Source organism: Micromys minutus (genome assembly GCF_963924665.1).
Source record: "Micromys minutus genome assembly, chromosome: 21".
NCBI lineage: Eukaryota > Metazoa > Chordata > Mammalia > Rodentia > Muridae > Micromys > Micromys minutus.
In genome coordinates this window covers 34451908-34471505 of record NC_137956.1, presented here as the reverse complement: position 1 = coordinate 34471505, position 19598 = coordinate 34451908, and the positions used below count along the sequence as shown (strand labels likewise).

The following is a 19598-nucleotide window of genomic DNA, read 5'->3' as shown; positions in this document are numbered from 1 at the left end:
ACTGATCATCACCAAAAGGAGCTGATGCAGAGGTCACGAAAGACTACTGCTTTCTGACTTGCTCAGCTTGCTTCCAGGACTGCCAGCCTAAGGTGGCACCACATATAGTAGACTGGGCCCTGCCTATCAATCACTTATTAAGAAAATGTCCTCCAGACATGCCTATAGCTCAACATTATGAAGGCATTTTCTCAATGATGAGATGAGCCTGGCTTGTGTCAAGCTGACACAAAAATAGCCAACACAAATACACATAATTTAAAAAAGAATTTTATCAAGTCAAAGAAAGTCAAATGTCCTAGTCCTAGCTATTTGGGATACTAAGCTAGTAGGATTGTTCAAGCCCAGGTCTCTGAGGCCAGTTTGGAGAAAACCAAATCAAACCAAAACAAGCAAACAAAAGAAAATCAGGTGTGGTGGTATACAACTGTAGTTCCAACCCGAAGGTGGAGGCATGCTCGCCTACTTTGCTGTTAATTGTTGTGACAAACACTATGACCAAAAGCGACTTGGGGAAGAAAGGGTTTATGCCGCAGTCATAGTCCATCAATGAGGGAAATCAAGGGCAGGAACTCAAGCAGGGGCAGAAGCAGTAGCCGAAGCAGAACCCATGGAGGAATGCTGCTTATTGGCTTACTCCTTGGGGCACATTAAGCTTGGTTTGTTGGTTTGTTTGTTTAATACAACTTAAGACCTTCTGCCCAGGGCGGCATTGCCTACAATGGTCTGGGTCCTCCATTAATCAAGAAAATGCCCACAGACATGATTACAGGCCACAGGATAGAGTCATCTTGTCAACTGAGGTTCTTTCTTTCCAGATGACCCCAGCTTGTGTCATGTTGAAAAACAAAATCACCAGCACATAGAGGGATCAGGAATTCAAGTTCTAGATCGAACCCAGTGCCTCACATGTTAGGCAGACAAGGGCTTTACCACTTGTAGGAGGAATGGCACAGTTGCCTCTGCATAAATGACCCTCCCACACATAGAGCTGAAAAGGTGTCTCCTGCAGGAGGACCTAATTGAGGAGTGCCTGAGAGACCAAGCATTGCTGATGCAGACAATGGCAGCTAATCGGGAACTGCCATTTAAAAGAGACGCTTTCTTGGGACCGATGGGGCGTGGGTGGAGGGTATTAAAGGAGCTCACAGCAGTGCTCAGAGGAGCTCGCTGCAGCATTCTCACCTGCTCCCAGAGTCTGTGCTGTTGATTCTGCACCACCTCTCTTCCAACCCCCAAGGGTGGGTAGGGCACAGGCAGCAAGTAATTCAGGACACAGGCAGCAACCACTGACCCATACCTCTCCTATAATTAACTCCTAACATAGGACCTGGTAATATAGTAAACACTGATAAAATGTTTTAGGTCAATAAATGGGAGTGATTGAATAACTTAGAAATCAGGGACTATCAGCAAGGTATCAAACACACCAAAAGAATGGGTTCAAGGCCTTCTAAGGTCAGATACCTGTCTGCCTGTGGTGACCATAGGAGAGACACAAGCACCCACCCCCACCACCCCCAAGATGAGACCTGTAAGGCCAGTTGGAGAACACTTGGGCAGTGGCCCGTCCTGGCCACCTGCTTCCTGCTGAGCTGTCTGGCCGGTGTGTGCTACATTCTTGTGAGCTGAGCACTGGTGGAATTTCCAGCCTAGGGAGCAGAATGGAACTTGGAACAAATAGCTCAGCAGAAAAGAAACCAGCAACAATGGGGCTGCTCAGCTGCCTTTTTTGCTAGCTCTCCATAGAATATCAGAGCTCAGCAAACCTTGGTAAATGGGGGATGACTGACCTCCATTAAAATTGGGCATTCTGAGGACCCAGAGAGAAATGCCCATGTTTGGAAGGTAATAATCTTTGAAGAAGCCTGTTGTGGTGGTACATGCCTTTAGGCCCAAGCACTCAGCAGGCTGAGTCATGGACAGCCTGGTCTATATAGCAAATCCCAGGCCAGCCAGGGCTACATAGCAAAATCCATCAAAACCCATGCTGGCCTCCAAGTTCTCTCAGCATTACAGATAACTGCTACAGATTCCTTGCTAGTATCCTGGTGCTCCTTCTCCCCCCCCCCCCCCAGCCCCCATGCACATGCACACAGGTCTCTTCTCATGGTCAAGTTCAGTCTACTTCTTTCTCTGCTCTGGACTCTTCCAGATGCTTCTTGCTGTGCTCCCCCTCATGTCTACTTATTAATAAAGACTTTCTCTTCAACCATACTAAACTCATTTTATGCACACATTAGAGACCCTGTCTCAAAAAAGAGACAACCCCCTCCCAGACTCCCTGAAATATCCTAGGATGGCCTCAGTTGGTCACTTCCTCTCTCCTGGCAGTAAGGACAAGAGAAGATGTGCGTGGTGTAAGGACGGGGGGTGGGAGGGGGAATCTGCACACATGGGAGATTGATGTGAGAGTCCTGTAAGAGCTAAGCATGCTTTGGAGATGGGAGCTGGATAAGGATGAGGGGGTGACCCCGGCAGAATCCGGAGTGCTGTGTGGGATAGTTTTTAATGTGGGTTCTGGAGACTGAACTTCGTGCTTCCAAGGCAAGCTGCTGATTAACTGAGCCAGCTTCCCATCCCGCTCTCTTCCTTGATGAAGCACTTATACTGGAGACTCTGCCTGCTTCAGAGTTGAGTAATACCTGCCTTCAACTCTTTAATAATAATCTGGAAGACAAGATCTGGAGACAAATAAATGGGCCCTCATCAATAATCCATGATGGGCTAGAAGGAATCAATAGCTTGAGTAAATGCAGAGAAGGAACTGCAGCCCAGGCGTGACCCGACAGCACTCCCTCCTGTGTTTTGCAGTGTGATTGACGGCATACATCCCAAATTCCGTCTCGTGTAAGAAATTGAGGTCAGACCAATAGAGAGCAGTGTCTTTGTGGCTGTGTCACCTATAGTTAGTCTCTGCAGTATAAAAAAAAAAAAAAAAAAACAGGTTACTTCCTCTTTGACTCTAAGGCCCTGAAACCAATGGCAGATATTCCCATGAGCTGTCCTTGTCAAGTCTCCCTGGCTACCCTCCTCCTGGCTAGTGACAAGGGCCCTCATAATCCTAGTTCTGGGAAGGCAGAGACAAGTGGTGATTACTGACCAGCCAGCCCAGCTGAATTGGTGCACTCCAAGTGCACCCCAATGAGAAATTATGTCCACCAAAAAAAAAAAAAAAAAAAAAAAAGGTGGGGTGGTTGGTAAAATGGTTCTGTGGGTACTGTGCTTACTGCCACACCAGATAACCTGGGCTTGATCCTCTAGTTTCCCTCTCACCTTGACATATACACCATGACATTTGAGACCACATACATACTTACACAAATTTAAAAAAAAAGTAGGTGGCATTTGACACCTGGATGCCTAAGGTTGTCCAATGGCCTCCAAGAAGATCATGAACACACAAATGCATGTGCACCTCCCCCACATTCACCAACACCTCTAGCAATGGAAAACAACAAAATATGTTGCAGTGTAGCTTATGATCTCAACACTTTCGGAGACAGAGACAGGAATGTTAATGCTCGGCCAGCCTGGGTTATACAGGAAGACCTGCTTAAGGGAGAGAGAGATCCAGCTGCAGAGATGGCTGGTTGATGAAAAGCACTTACTGCTCTTGCAGAGAGGCCCGTGTTCAGCTCCCAGTTCCTATATTAAGTGGCTCACAATAAATCCAGGTCCAGGAGTTCAAATGTACATAGTTACATACATGTACTGATGCGCACACATAAAATAAAAACACATCCGCACACATAAAATAAAAAGAAACACATCCTTTTGAAAAAGAGAAAATAGGTGGGGGTTCAACTGATTAAATGGTTGCTGGACACGGGAAACAGTTTTGTAACCAATGGTGGGAATCCCAGGTGGTGAATGTGTTTAATCTCAGCAGAGGTAGAGGCAGGAAATTTTTTGTGAGTTCAAGGCCAGCCAAGGCTACACAGGGTAACTCCATCCTTAAAACATAACCAAAAAGAGAACACCACCAACAAAAGCTAATTGGAAGGTGGAGATTCAAGACCATCCTTGGCTCTGCCTACTAGTGTTTTCAAGGTGAATTTAGGATACTTTAAGACACTGTTTTCAAAAGAGGGGGTAGGGAGCAGGAAAGGGCAGAAAAAGAAGGAAAGAGGAAGAAAGACAAGGAAGGTAAAAAGAACGTTTGCTAAGAGATGTTAAGCAAAGCTGGTGGCACTGGGCAGTGCTGCACTTGGACAATACCACAGGAAGATATGTGGTGTCACAAAAGGAAGTCACCTAGGAACCATCCTGTGTTGGGGGAAGGGAACTAAATATGCCTGGTTATTAGTCAGGTGTGAATGACAGACATCTTCAATCCCAGCACTTAGGCAGGTGAATCTCTGAGTTCAAGGCCAGCCTGATCTACAGAGCCAGTTCCAGGACAGCCAGGGCTACACAGTGAAACCCTGTCTTCAACAAAACAAAACAACACAAAAGGTCTTATTGTTGGCCACAGCTGTAGGGCCTTGACTTATCCATGGACATTTTCAGAACTTAGATCTTCCATAGCCATGACTAGGGAAGGATTTCTGGGGGAAGAGAAGAGGGAATTGCTGTGGAAAGAAATCTCTCCGTTTACTGTCTGGGGTCGATCTTTTCCACAAGGCTACAGGCCTATGCCTTAATCACTTCCTCAGTGGTGGTCACAGCTTTCTCCTCCACCTTTAAGAGGAAGCAGAAGTTTAAAGCATACCCAGCCCAGGATTCTCATAGAGAAGCATACATTTGATTTTCTAGAGCCCCAAAGTCAAGTCAGGTGGAAACAAGGATAGTTTTGATTCTCGTTTCTGTATCTTGTGGTTGTTCACTTTCTCTGTCCTAAGATCCAAAATAGGAGCCAAAGTGAAACTGTAGCCATCATTCAAGCTCAAGTCAGAGCAGGAGGAATTCTAGGTACAATCATGTATTCAAAAACAAGGAAACCTGCATTGGCTCACTCATTGTTTAGCTGTTAGCCTGCCTAGCTAGAACAGAAACCCCTAGCATCACATAACGCAGGCACGGTAGTGTGTCCCTGTACTCTGTACGTAGACGGTGGAGACAAGATGATACGAAACATTATCTTCTCCCTGTATGGCGTTAAGAGCAGCCTGAGCTATGTGAGACCGGGTCTCAAAACAAAGCAATCTCCTCCAAACAAAAAAAAAAAAAAAAAGCTTCTGGGCTGGAGATATATAAGGGGCAAAGTATTCACTTAGTATGTGCAAACAGGATGAAGGCCCAGGGAAATGCGGACTTTGGTCTATGTTTTCTTTTTGTGATTCTGTGGATGGACTTAGCAGTGACATGTGCCTTTTATACCCTACCACCAAAATCACATTCCCACCTCACAAAGAGCTAGCGTTAGAGGGTCAGATTTACTTAACCTGGCCCTCGTAGACACCTCTAGTCCAGGATGGAGTTTAAAATCAGTTCCCTTCCATTCACGTACTGGCTTAAGACTCTTCCATAAATGGAACGACGAATACTAATCCAGTGCTCCTCATCAAAAGCATTCCATTCAGAAGAAAAGTATAAGATGCCCGATGAGAGAGGATGCAGGTACAAAAAAGCAGGGCAGGAGGAACAAGCTTGAACATAGCTGGCTTAACATGGTCTCTTTCCTTTTCCTGAAAGTTCAAACGCCTACCAGGCCACAGTCCTGGCGAGCAGACGCCCGTGTATCCTACGCATGCGCGTAACCAAGGCACACCCGCCCCCTCCGGCTGGTCTTCTTAAGCCAAGTCACCAACCCTCTAAATGCCCGCCCTCAAGGCAAAACCCTTGGCCAATCAGAGGCAGGAGTCACTAGGGACGTCATCTTTTGCATACACCCGCTTCTCCCCGCCCCCATTCAGAACACCGCCCCGTCGAAGGAACCGATTGTCACCTAAGTGCTCCGTTCTGGCATCTGATTGGCTCCCCCGGAAGGCCCGCCCCCTTCTCATCCCGCCGCCCACCCCCCTCGGCGCGCCCACAGCGGCGGGCGGAACCGAGCGCGCAGGCGCGGCGCTGCCTCTCTCTGCTGGTGGCCCGCCCTCCCTCCTCCCCTCCCTCCCCTCCCCGTCCCCTCTCCCCTCCTAAGGCCCGCGCGTCTTCCTCCCGCACGCGCCGTCGTTAGCTGAGCGCTCGCCGGTGCGCGCCTTCCTTGTCCCTCAGGCAGCGGGGCGGGCGCGACCCTGCTCCGCGCTCGCGGCCCCGGCGAAGAGCGTACCACCGTTCCCCGGAGCACGGGGGGAGCCGGCCGCCCTGCCGCCCGCGCCTCGGCGACCCCGCGGGGCTGAGGCGACGCCGCACCCGGCAGCCTGAGCGCACAGCCGGCCTTGACCCAGAGCTCGGAACCGCGAGCGCCGCGCCCTCCGCCGACCCCACCCATCCGGGCAGCGGCCATGGCCGAGACCGAGGAACGGAGCCTAGACAACTTCTTCGCCAAGAGGGACAAGAAGAAGAAGAAGGAACGGAGCAGTCGGGCGGCCAACGCGGCGAGCGGCGCGGGCGGGAGCAGCGCGGCGGCGGGCTCCAGGCCGGGCGACGGCGGGAGCTTGGGCTCCGGTTCCAGGTCGGGAGACGGCGGGAGCTCGGGCTCCGGTGCCAGGTCGGGAGACGGCGGCAGCTCGGGCTCCGGTGCCAGGTCGGGAGACGGCGGGAGCTCGAGATCGGGAGACGGCGGGAGCGCGGGCTCCGCCGGCAAGGCCATATCGAAGGTGAGGGTCCGGAGGCCGGCGGCGGGCCGCATGTGCCCGCCCCCGCGGGCCCGGGAGGCCACGTGATTTGGGCTTCGCACGTCGGGCGGGCTCGCGGCCCCCGGGGCTCGTCTGATCGCCCCCGTCCGCCGTCCTCCGCGCGCTGCGCCCTCTGGGCCACGGGGGTTGGGGCGGGCCGCGGTCCCCGGGTGACGTGTCTGAGTCTTTCGTCCCACTTGAGCCTCGGTTGGGGCTGGATTTCATTTTCTTAAGGTGTCCTAAGTCTCGTGTGGCGCCGGTGTAGCGTGGCTTGCTCTCCCAGCCGCGGCCACGTAGAGCAAGGAATCGAGTTGTGGAATTTCTGTCGGTTTTTCTCCACCGCTCAGCTTACCCTGTAGTTGGTTCTAAGTAGAAGCGGCGGCCGAGAGGGTGTTTGGTAACTAGGCACGTGTCGGGATCTTGCAAGGACTGGCTAAACTTTACAGCCCAGCCGCTAGACCCATTTTATTTTTTTGAGACAAAGTCTCTCACTGTGTAGCCCTGGTTGGCCTCCAATTCACAAAGAACCTCCGATCTGTGTCTCTGGAGTTAAAGGTCTGTGTCACTGCCTGAAAATTTTTTTTAAGATCACATTTGTTTGCCTATTTTTGTGCGCACACTTGTGTGTACGTGTGCGGAGAGATTAGAGGCTGGGGTAAATTCTCTCCGCCACGTGGGCCTGGAGAGTCAAACTCTGGTCCTCGGTGTATGTAGACTGCCGGTTCTTACTACTGGCTCAAGAATCCTGGCGACCCCTGATCGAATTTTTCCTAGTCTGAAATCTGTTCATCGGGATCTCTAATTAGATGTTTTGCAGGAACCTTTACCAGTTTGGGGGTAAAAGTTCTTAGTCTGAACCTTTTCTTAGTCTGAACCGTGCTCACGAAAAACCTCTAATAAATGTTGTTTCTTCCATAGGATGAAAATGAGTGGAAAGAATTTGAGCAAAAAGAGGTTGATTACAGCGGATTAAGAGTTCAGGCAATGCAGATAAGGTAGGCTGTGAGTACTCGTGGGATTAGATAACCTTGTTGCAGATAAAAGTGTTGCACACGTTTACTTTTTCTTCAGGGTCTGATTATGAACAAAGGCAGACCTCTGGTGTCATTAAATTAGCTGCCAACTCTTAAAATCCTGTGAGAGTTTCCCTATTTTCGGCTGTGTGGAATTTTTTTTTTTTTTTTTTGGTTGACTAAAATGGATTTTTGTCATTTAAAAATTTTTAACACTTAGTGCTTGAACTTAGGTGGTCTTCCTTACCCCCAATAAGGTCTCCTTTGACTCATGCTACCCTGAGAACTTAACTGTGTAGTTAAGGATAAGGAGCTACTTTTTTCAAAAATATTTGAAGTGTTTTGCATATATCTGTACTGCCTTCTGGAATTGGAGTTGCAGCTGCTGGTGGGTGCTGGGAACTGGACTCTGGTCTGTGGAAGCACTGAGCTGCTGAACTTGAACTCCTGATTCTAAAGAGTCCACCGAAATGCACCACCAGATTGTGCTTGAACTTAGGGTTTTTTTTTTTTTTTTTTTTAACTTATTTAGTAAAATTGTTTTTAAGTTCTCTCTGGTAAACAAGTTGAAATATTTTTGCAACTGCAGTGTAGGGTACTTTAAACACACAGATTTGTATTCCCAGTGAAGCCACCTTGAATCCTCACCACCCCAATCAAGAAGTTGAACATTTCTGTTACTAGAGCTGCTCTCCTGAAGGCTAGCATCCACTGCCTTTATCCCCAGTTATTTACCCATGCTCTTAGCGGTGCGTCCAGGCTGAACTTGAATGCTTATGCCATTTCCTCTGCTGCTGGAATTACGGGCCTGTGCTGCCGACCCCCTGAGGCTCTGAAGTGACTGAAGTTTTCAAAGTTCAGCAAAACAAGTCATTTTTCACAGTTGGATTGGTGGATTAAGAGACTTTAAAATTGAGAGCCTACATTGTCAGGTTCAATCTGTGGTGGTTCATTTTAGATCTGGTTTTTAAAGCAACATGTTTGGAAAGATTTTTAAGTAGAAGAGGTAAGTATTTAAGGTAAGATTTTTGAAGTACAAAAGTAAGTAGGGCTCTTTTGCTTTAAAATTCAAAATCCTTAACTCATCTTACACAAAATGACCAGAAATTCTTTGATTTGAAGCTTATAATTTGTAGAGAATTCCAGTGACCATATGGGACAGTTGTTAAGAAAATAACTTTTCTTAACTCTAAATTTTAGTCTTAAAATATAGATCATAGTATGTATGTTTTTAGCTAACTTATTGAAAAGTCAACTTGTGGGTTTTTTTTTTTTTTTAGATTTATTCATTATATTTATATATATAAGTACACTGTAGCTGTTTTCAGACATGCCACAAGAGGGCATCAGATTCTATTACAGATGGTTGTGAGCCACCATGTGGTTGCTGGGAATTGAGCTCAGGACCTCTGGAAGATCATATGCTCTTAACTGCTGAGCCATCTCTCCAGCCCCACCAGCTAGTATATTTAATGTATGGTTAATGTCTGTATCACCCAGGCATTAATGTGACTGGGTGTTGTCATTTGTGAATTTACCAAAATAAACATTCCTTTTTTGTAACAGGGAACGTAGAAGGTATCTTCCTTTTTGGTGTCGCTTTTGTGTTGTGTTAGATTTAATTAGGTATGTATGTCTAGGATATGTACATGTGCATTCAGGTGCCTGTGTAGGCCAGAAGAGAGCATCAGGTAGGACCTTCTTGAAGCTGGACTTACAGATAGTTGGGAGCTGTCTGAGTTCTGGGGACTGAATTTGTATCCTCTGCAAGAGCAATATGTACTCTGATGAGTACATTTTAGAAAATGCTCCCACTGGGCTTGGTGTTAAAAGCCATAACTGTCAGCTGTTGAGGAGGCTGAGGTAGGGATTGAGGAAATTCAGGCCTGCTTGGGTAAGAGTGAGTTCAAGGTTACCCTGAGCAATTTAGTGAGACCCTATCTCAAATTTAAAAGAAAAAATAGAGAATGTTCTTGTTTTCTTTGTCCTGAGGCTTGATCTATAACTATGGAGAGGGAGTTGCAGGTTCCATTTATCTGGGGTGGTTGGTAGACTGGATGTGGTCCCTATTCTGTGGTAAAGTTAGGTTCTTGGTTGGCCTTGTGTGGTAAGTTTTGGTTATGTTGACTTGAACTTAATAGGTAAAGTAACACTTTGTGAAGGTGGAGGGGTGGCCTTTAAGGGTTTTTTTTTTTTTTTTCTAGTATAAAGTTTGATTTTGTTAAATTATGGAGAACATTTAAATTGAACTGGTTTTCCAGCAGTATATAAAACTCCTGCCTTTTCTTATTTTAACTTTTTTAGATCAGGAAGTTGCTTCATAGCTTAGGCTGGCCTTGAACTACTGTGATCTTCCTGCTTTCATCCCTGAGTTGTTAGGGTTAGAGGTGTACACCTCTATGCCCAGCTTAGTTTGGCAAACATAGAAGTGCTGGGAGTCAGACATGGTTTTGTATAACATGAGCAAGCATTCTACCACCGAGCCATATCCTTAGCTCTAATTTTATTTTCTAACTTTTTTTTTTTTTTGGAGGCAGGGTCTTGTGTCAAAGCTGGAATTAAACTCAGTATGTATCCCCCTACCTTCCCCTCCAGTGCTTGCTTTGTTTAAGGCATAGGTGCAGTCCCACTGGGTTATTCCAGGTTGGCTCTCAGACTTCTGGTTCTGCAGTAGATTACCAGCTTCTGTGCTGTGTTTTTCATGTTTTCAGCAGCAGTTTGTCACTGCTCTTTAGTAGTTACTCTAAACAATGTTACCAGTGTTTGCTAATGGTTTATAATCTAGGTATGTTTTTAAAATTTGTGGTTATTTCAATTATTAAAGTCTTGAGCTAGGGATAGAAAAATACTGTTCTGGCAGGATGTGCCTATAATACAGAGCTTGAGGCTGAGGCCAACCCTAGCTACATTGTGAGAGACATTAAAAAGATGTGACATTTTACTTGATGCTATTAAGCCAAATTGGAATTTTCTTTAAATTGTAAACATGCAGTATATGCCTGATGTTCACTCCAGTACTCTTGGATTTGACGGCCAGAGGAGCCCATGGGAGTACCTTCCTGTGTGTCTCTCTACTTTCTGAGATGGGGTCTCAATGAACTGAATCTCACCATTTTGGCTAGGCTGGCTAGCTAGTGAACTCTTAGGGTCTACTTGTCTGCCTTGCAGTGTTGACATGCTTGGCTTCCATGTGAGTGCCAGGGATTTGAACTCCACTCTTTCACAACAAGCATTCTTACCATATATATATATATAGTCAAGCAGTTGTTACTTAGTGCGTTGGTGAGTGGATTCACAATGTGAGTGAAAGCTACTGCTTCTGAATATGCAGGTGTAAGTGGCGATCTTCACCTCTTTTGGATGGACTAGGTTGTTGGGACATTACCATTAGTTGCATCTAGATGGGCATCTATTTTATCCCTGAAGATTTATCATAGTGCAACTATATGGACATGGCTTTAACATATTTAAAAAGCAAGAAACTCTTGACAAAGTTTCTGGAACTTGGATACCACAATTAGCCTGGGTAATTATAAACTGTACCAGCTAATAAGATGTTAGAAAATGGTGTCACATTATCTGATCAGCTTTTTAAGATTCATTAGAAAATAACGTTTCCTTTTTTTTTCTGAATAAAAGCTAGAATTTACTTCCTGTTATGAAGGTGATACATGCTGAATGTATAAAACTTGATGACTATTAAAAACGTAGTAATGTAAGTGTAACAGATCGATATGTACTAACTCATTTGCTCTTTATATTGATGTGTTATCTTTATCTGAAAGCTAGCAAGTGTCGTCTTGAAAGCCTGACCACTAAATGACAAAGGTGGCAGAACCTGGATTTCAACAATCAGTTCCTAGCATTGTTTTGGCTATCAAAGTACTCATTAAAATTACAAATCCTTAGGATTTGTTTTGCATGTTTTGGTATTATTTATGATAAGTATAAATATTGGATAATTTAAATGGCATGAATATTATTTGTTAGTGATCAGCATCATTTTATATGTCTGAACAGGTTATATCTTACAGGGAAAACTGAAATTTGGCTTAACCATATTCTTAATCTCTTTCCTTTGTCTTTTAAAAGTTAGTTTATTTTATGTGAGCAAGCTATGGAATGCATGTCAGAACAAAACCAACAGGAGTTCTCCACCTTGTGGATCCTGGAGATTAAACTCAGATAGTTAGGCTAGGTGGCAAGGACCATCTAGTTGTGACCTTTAGTTTTTTGAGAAGGTTTCACTGAAGTCACCATCCTCCTGCTTCAGCTTGTGTGCTGAGATCACCAGTCAGTCTTCAAATGGTGATTACTTCTATGCTTTATGGGAATCAGCCCCAAGACAAAGTGCTTTGTTATTGAGCTTTGTCCCTTGAAAAGGCAGTCTTAAATACAGATTGAAAATTGGGTTGTTCCTCTTCATTGACATCTGCGGTCTTTAAATGCTGGAGTTACTTCCAGCTGGGTTTTATAAAGATGGGTATGGTGGCTTACACCTTTAATTTCAGCACTTGGGAGATAAGAGACAGCCTGGATTGTCAGTTTGCTTTATTATATAGTGAGTTTAAGACCAGCCTAGGCTACCTGACACCTTGCCTCAAAATCAAATTTAAAAGGTCAAGCAATTTGTCTTGGATTCTAGATATAGCTTAGATTAGCATGCTTTTGTAGCATACATGAAAATCCAAATTAGACTCCACTCACAGGAAAAAAAAAAAAAACCAAAAACAGAACACTAAGCCAAAAGAAGTTTGGCTTAAAGCTAGGACACCTCTTCCTTAATAAAAATATCGTTTATGGGGACCAGTTAGGTGGCTTATTGGGCATTGCTGTTAAAAGTTGATGACCTGGGTTTATTCCCTAGAACTGACATGGAAAAAGAATTGATTTCCAAGTTTCCCCCTAGAAAGTTTAGCTGGGCATGATGGTGCACTCACACCATCTAGATGTCTGTTATGCTAGTCAGGACTGCATAAAGTGACCATATTTAAAAAACAAAAACAATAAAATGGGGTGTTTTTGTTTTTTTTTTTTTTTTTTTTTTGTAGAAGTTTCATGTGGTATATACATCTGTCCCAGTTCTTGGGAAGTTGAATGTGTTTTTTTTTTCAATAGTGAAAAGGAAGATGACGATAATGAAAAGAGAGAAGATCCAGGAGATAATTGGGAAGAAGGTGGAGGTGGCAGTGGAGCAGAAAAATCTTCAGGTCCCTGGAATAAAACCGCTCCAGTGCAAGCGCCTCCTGCTCCAGTAACAGGTGATCTTCTGTTCCTGTGAGAGGATGGGGAGAGTGGATCTGAATGTCTCCACAGCAGAAGGAATGTAGAAATTGAGTGACAAACTTTTTTTTTAACCTGTAGGCTATCAAAGTTTTGCTTTTGTTTTTGGTGCTAGAAATTGAAGCCAAATAGTTTACCTGCTGCAGTCATCCTAAATCTAAATTACACCTCTGGTGCTACACTTAGGTCTTGAAGCTTAAATTCGTAGCAGAAGGAAGTGAGTAAAGGTTCTTTGGAACTATAGAAATCTTAGAGGTTTGTGTGTGTTATTGGAGTGTGTGTTTGCATGTTTGTACAAGTGCTTGTGGGTAGGCTAGGCCACAGCTTGTTGTCACTGTCATTGTCCACTTTTATCTTTTGAGAATAGCCAGTCTGCTTTTAGGATCAGGTTTCTGCCTCTAGTGAGGTGACTGCCATGCTTGCCTAGGCTTAACATGGATCTGATCATCCAGCTCTGGTCAACAGACTAGATCCATCGAGCCATGTTTCTAGCTCAAAAGTTTTTGTTTGGAACCAGAGCTTTGTACATGCTAAGTGTGCTGTGCCACAGAGCTACATTTTCAGCTCAAAAATCTTAGTTTTATTTATTTTATATAGCTAAGGCTGGCCTTGAGTCCTCTGTAATACGATGACTTTATGTTACTCCACTTCCCTAAAACTGAGATTACAGGTGTGAGCTTTCCTGGCAACTTTCCTATTTATTTATTTATTGGGGAATGTCATCCATATGTTTTTGGTAATATTCATCCCCACTCCACCCAGGCCCACCAACCACTCTTGCTTTTTGAGATAGGGTCTCTGACTATGTAGCCCAGGCTAGCCCTGAGTGTGGGTGTGTGTGGGTATTGGGGCTAGAGGTTGGGTGTGTCTTGCTATGTCACTCTAAACTCTAAATGTTTGAGACAAGTTCTCCCAAGAGATCATTGCATAGCTATCCTAGCTGGCTAGCACACTCCTGGGATGTTGTTCTGTCAACAGTCATCCACCCGTTTATGCCGTTTACAGGCAGATGTTGCCACCATGCCTGGAGTTCTGGTGTGTATGAATTTAAGTTCTAATGCTTATGACAAGTGCTAAAATGACTGGTGTGAATTAACATGATAGTGCCGCTTGGTTTGCCTCCCCTCCTTCCCCCTAGCTTGCTACTCTTGAAATGCACCAGATACACAGCTCCTGCAGACCCTTAGTTCTTATGCTTTGGGGCTTTAGCTTTCCTTTTTATATCAGGTGCTGAAAAGCCAGATGGTAGATAACCTAGATGAGAGGACTGTCGTCTCTGTCGTGTTGTGGGGTAGACACTAATGTGGGTTGAACAAGGATGAGTATAGCGTGTTCATGTTCAGTTGTTGGGCCAGATTCAGCTTGTTGGCTAACATTTAAGTTTTAAGTGTTTGCTTTCTTTATGAATTTTATTATTTGTGTGGTAAGTTTGTGGAACTGGATCTTGCCACCAGGTTTGTATAGAGAGAATCTTTACCTGCCAAGCCATCTATTTCTCTGGCCTCCAGGTCTTTCACATCTGCTTAATTCTACCCTGTTACTAAAAATCCTCCCCAAGCCTCTATAGAAACCTAGCCTCTTTAGGGCTCAGCAGTTAAGAGTACTAACCTACTAGTAGCTGTACCAGCACCAGAATTGTATTTAAGCAATTCAGGGGGCACACATACCTATGCTTCCAGTTTCAAGGAATCCACTTTTCCTTCTGGGCACCAGGGGCATCTGTACACGTATACAATGCGTGCATATACTAAAGTGTAGCTGCTCCTTCATGCTCCTTTGCTGTAATTTTTGGTATGGCACCCATCTCCCTTTTCTTGTTTCTTAAACTATACTGCCCATTAGCATTTTGGGAGATGATGGATAAGATCAGTGATAGTGATGGCTAGTCACATGTAGCTGTTGAGTACTTAAAACATGGTGGCTAATGTGACTGTCTAGGTTTCATTTTACTCACCTGAATGGCTACATGTATTGCTTTGAATCCCAGCACTCAGGCAGATGGTGTCTGCTTAAGGCAGCCAGGGCTATAAAGTAGAGCCTGTCTTTAAAATGAATGAATGAGACTGTCTTTAGAATGAATGAATGGAAGAGCCAGTGAGCAGGCAAGCATCACAAGTCACATCCACAAATTATATATATAAATATATATATATATATACATCTTTTTTAAGCTGTGTCTAGTGGTTTCGTCTGGTTTCTTTGAAGATGGGTCTGAGTTGCCCCAGCTGGCTTTTGACTCAAGATCCTCCTGTCTCAGCCTCCCATGTTGCAAGCATGTCCAACTATTCAAGGCAGTGTGAATCTCAAGTCCAACTTAGGTACTTAGTCAACTAAGCATGTATGCTTTCCCTCTGGTATAACTATACCTATAGAAAACAGTCTTTTAATCTATAAGAATATTTTATTTCAGCTAGGAGATGATTACAGTGCTGTCCCATTGAACTTCCCCAGCCTGAAACTTTGAAAGCTTTGGAAAAGTGGAAAACAACACTGCTTGAAAACATCCAGGGTCAGTTGGGGAAGATGGGAGATAGGAAAGACCTGAGAGATTGTGGCCCCCAAATTAAGGCATAGTAAATTTTAAGCTGAGGTGCTTTTTCCTGTGTTATAAGCAAATCGAGAACTTAACATCCAGTGATCTTCAAGAGAATGAAATTAAGAATTATTTTATTATCTTTAGGAAATAAAAGTACTGCATGTGCCTTTTGTTAAATTTATGTAAGATACCTTGTTTAACCCACCTTCCAAGTAAAGAAAGTGGATGTCACATTTACTGATAGAAACACCAGTGACTACAGTGTTGTATTCTAAAAAGATAACCTTTTGAGAGATGGGCAGGTTTCTACTTTGAGACATTTTCTCACAGAACTTTCTAAAACAGGGTTGGCTTTCTCACGGTTGTTAAAGGATCAGGAGTCTAGCAACGTGTTACCAGAAGGTCAGATATTTGAATGAATGGTTTATCTATTAGTTACAGAAACCCCGGAGCCAGCAATGCCTAGTGGTGTCTATAGGCCTCCTGGGGCAAGGCTAACCACGACAAGGAAAACGCCACAAGGACCACCAGAAATATACAGTGACACACAGTTCCCATCCCTGCAGTCCACTGCCAAGCATGTAGAGAGCCGGAAGTAAGTATGTGAGGCTGTGAGTTGGATTTTTGACAGGCCGCTGGGAACCTGGCGGGACTTGGGTACCCAGGAGGGAAGGAGAAGGTGGGGGGGGGAAGAGTCGTTTTGGAAAGGTCAAGAGAAAGGATGTTAAAAATAGGTTTTGCTGTCTATCTGTTACAACTCCATTTAGGTAGTTCTTTTAAGTACATTATTACTGGCTTATGTTCCTCTTAAATATGGAAACTAGAATTGTAGAAGCATTTATCATTGCATTCCTAATAAATGTGAATAGATGAAAGATGTTGGCATTTACAAATCTAATACTATAAATAATCTTATTTCAGCAGGTACTTAAAATGAATACTACCTGAAGTTAAATGACCACATATGGCACATCTACATCTTATTAGGGACATGAATTTTCAAAAGTAAATAAAATGGGAAGAAATGTAAATGGCATCAGATGGAAAATTTTTTTGGGTGGTTTTAAAGTAAATCCCAGCCTTTTCGCCTCATTGAGAGCACAGCTGGCTTGAATTTAGACCTCTACTTGGACTTGCTTCTCCTGTTTTGTCCTCATGTGTGGGGGACTCTGGGAGAGCAGTAGTGACTTGCCACACACATCTTTCTGTACCTGATCTAATCAGACCACTCCCCCAAAGCAAAAGGGAGGAGAAATCGTTGAATGATGAGAACATTACTTGAATGAGGAAATCGTTGCCCTTATGCATAAAGATTATCTACTAACTGCAAAAACTTAGGAGTCTTAGAAGGAATGTCATTATACAGCTTCTTTCTGGTTGTCTTCAAGTTGGTCCCAAAATATTCTCTTCAGAAGATGGGACCCCAGAGCTTCAGTACAGTATTACATGTTTTCTGTTCAATTGAAGCCTTAAAATGGTTTGATAAGGATTTTTGTATTCCTTTCCTGTCTCTCCAGGATATTCTTAGGGTCTTTTTTTTTTTTTAATTCAAGGAAGAATACTTTCAAAATTCCCTAGTGAAGAAGAAATATTTACTGATTACATTTCTTTTCCCTTAGGGATAAAGAAATGGAGAAGAGCTTTGAAGTAGTAAGACACAAAAATAGAGGTAGGGAGGAGGTTTCAAAAAACCAGGCCCTTAAACTTCAGCTAGACAACCAGTATGCTGTGCTTGAAAATCAGAAGTACAGCCACACATAGTACAGTTAAATATGGGCTTTGCTAAGCCTTCCAAGATAACTAGACCACAGCTAACCACCAAGAACAGCCATTCAGCGTTTTGATTTCTGGATCTACAGTGACTGACTGAAGACCTCAAGTCCAGTGAATGTCCCTGTTGCACTATGGAAGTTCAAAAGTCACGACTGATCTTGATGTGTGTTGGATTTAGGGGTGTTTTCATTGTCTTAAATATTTGTGAATTAGATTCAACAGTGTTTCCATAGTTGCTCTGCATATCAAACCAAACTTGCAGCCAGTGGTCATTTCAAACATCTTTATGTTCAGATACTGAGCCTTTGCAAGGTTGACTACCTCAGATTTGCTGCACTTAATTGTGGATTTCATGTGGATCACAACTTCTACATAAGGTTACAGCTATTAGTGTCTATGTGAACCTTGAAACCAACTCTACTGGATTCTTGTCAGAAAGCCTTCAGAAGTCAGCCATCTGGGTTCTGATCCGCTGTAGAAGATGAAGAGTTAAGTGACCTTAATAACCTGTTCTGTGCCCCATCCTAAGGAATACTCTCCAGGCTGTGGCTATGTTAGACTTCCTGGAACACGCCGCTGTCAGAAATGTGTTTGGATCATCTGTGTGGGGTTTATGATTTATATTTTTAGTTGTATGAGGTAACTGGATTTAATTCAACCAAACTCGGGTTCATCAAATAAGGAGCGGGTGGGGGTAGTCTTGTTTCTTTGAATGCTTTTTCATTCAGATAGCAGTTGTTTGGTTCCACATTAAGGCCTTGCTTTGACTTGGAGTAAGTTCTTTGAGGGCATATTGTGTGGTGAAATAGTCTGAAGAAGCATTGGACTTGTGAAATGCCCTATGAATTTCCCAATCCTTTGGTGGAATCAGATGGCCTTTGATACATATAAAGGACAGCGGATCTGCTCCACTCCAGGTGCTGCTCAAGTCTCCTAATCAGGTCTAAATTGAACTGCTGTGGATGGAGTGTGGCGTCTGCTCAGAAGGAGAGGGTTTCACTGACCTGGCATTTTTTAACAGTTCAAAAGCAACAGGAGCAAAAAACCAAGTTGCGAATCTTGCATGGTGTCTGATAAATCCTTGTGTGTACCCCAAATTTGAAGGTTATGGGCTGTTCTGTAGATCCATTCATTGTTAGCCAGCTCTTGTCATTCACCTTGGGAGTATGTTTATGGTATTCACTTGGAGAGGCAGGGGAATAGCCAGTAATGTAGCACTTCTGTTAGCAATTACAATTTAACTATAGTAGTAGGTGGCGCTTATGAGGTTACTGCTAAAGTTCTTCCCACCTAATGAAATAAGTCTGCCAGTTACCTACTATCTTGTCTCTACAAGTGGTCCAGTGCACACACACTGTATTAGCATATGACTATGATAAGATGGCAGTGCCTGGGCTTCTCTGTAAATGAATCCCTATGCCAAACAGTCCAGGCTTGCTCATTACTCGCAGGAGTGGAAGAGGGAATAGGGAAAGTTTTTCCAGTTTGAGAGCATGTCTTAGTGGATTAGTGCAGCAGTATGGGAAGCAGGAGGTGTAGGCCAGTGTCTCCTGCCCAGACTGCATGCCACTTCTGATGGCATAATGTTGGTATGATCTGAGCCAGCCAGGAGGTTGGATGATTAGAAGCTTGAGATTCTTAGTTAAGCTGAAGGCTTAGTTTGGGCACCAGAAACCTTAACAAGTAATCTCACACCTTGAGCCACAAACTTCCCTCAAAAGTATGCTTTACCCCAGTTTCCCACACATAGACACATAAATTCTGTTTGGGGTTATGATTTAAGAAGTGAACAGAGATACGACGAGGTTTGTTTAATGGCATACTGTACTGGAACGCTGAAGACCTGCAGCAGATGTAAATTCCAAGTCTTGTTTAAAAAAATTTTAAGATTGTGAAACTATCAAAATGCATTGCATATGAATCAAGTTTTAATACACTGTCTGGGTGGATGAGGCTGTCCATTGCACCATTTCTTTGGGTTCTCAGGCATGGTTCCGACAGTGTAAGAACTCTGTAACATTTAACATTGAATAAACAGTAAACTTATGGGTGGTGGAATGTGATGCTTTCTGTTGAGACCTCTCAGTGGCTACATGTCAGAGACACTCCTTATGAAAAAACTTCAAATCCTACTGCCAGGTTTACATGCTTTGTGGGAACTGATTCTAGGCAAACAGTAAACTCCGAGAAGCCAGGGGTTGACAGCACACCAGTGTATGGGGAGTTTGGTGACAACAACAGATGCAAATGAACATTTTTTATTTATCTCAA

At 44.0% G+C, this 19598-nt stretch overlaps 1 protein-coding gene across 3 annotated transcripts; it reads left to right on the top strand.

Annotated features, from left to right (window-relative positions):
- Nucleotides 1-6068: 6068 nt before the first annotated feature.
- On the top strand, nt 6069-19369 carry CDV3 (CDV3 homolog). Of its 3 annotated transcripts, none has more exons than XM_080933950.1 (5): nt 6069-6704; nt 7641-7717; nt 12854-12996; nt 15990-16149; nt 17174-19369. In XM_080933950.1, the coding sequence occupies exons 1-5, from the start codon at nt 6390-6392 to the stop codon at nt 17313-17315; spliced, it is 837 nt and encodes a 278-aa protein (XP_080790076.1). In that variant the 5' UTR covers nt 6069-6389; the 3' UTR covers nt 17316-19369. The 3 variants fall into 3 exon arrangements, with proteins under 3 accessions (XP_080790076.1, XP_080790078.1, XP_080790077.1); XM_080933952.1 differs by having other exon boundaries at nt 16479-17314; XM_080933951.1 differs by having other exon boundaries at nt 16476-17314.
- Nucleotides 19370-19598: the final 229 nt, after the last annotated feature.

What these genes read in the sequence shown, in the direction of transcription:
- CDV3 (XM_080933950.1), top strand. Translation starts at nt 6,390, where the DNA reads ATGGCCGAGACCGAGGAACGGAGCCTAGACAACTTCTTCGCCAAGAGG. An exon ending in GTTCAGGCAATGCAGATAAG is followed by an intron (nt 7,718 to 12,853) that starts GTAGGCTGTGAG and finishes TTTTTTCAATAG; the next exon opens with TGAAAAGGAAGATGACGATA. An exon ending in GCCTCCTGCTCCAGTAACAG is followed by an intron (nt 12,997 to 15,989) that starts GTGATCTTCTGT and finishes TTTATCTATTAG; the next exon opens with TTACAGAAACCCCGGAGCCA.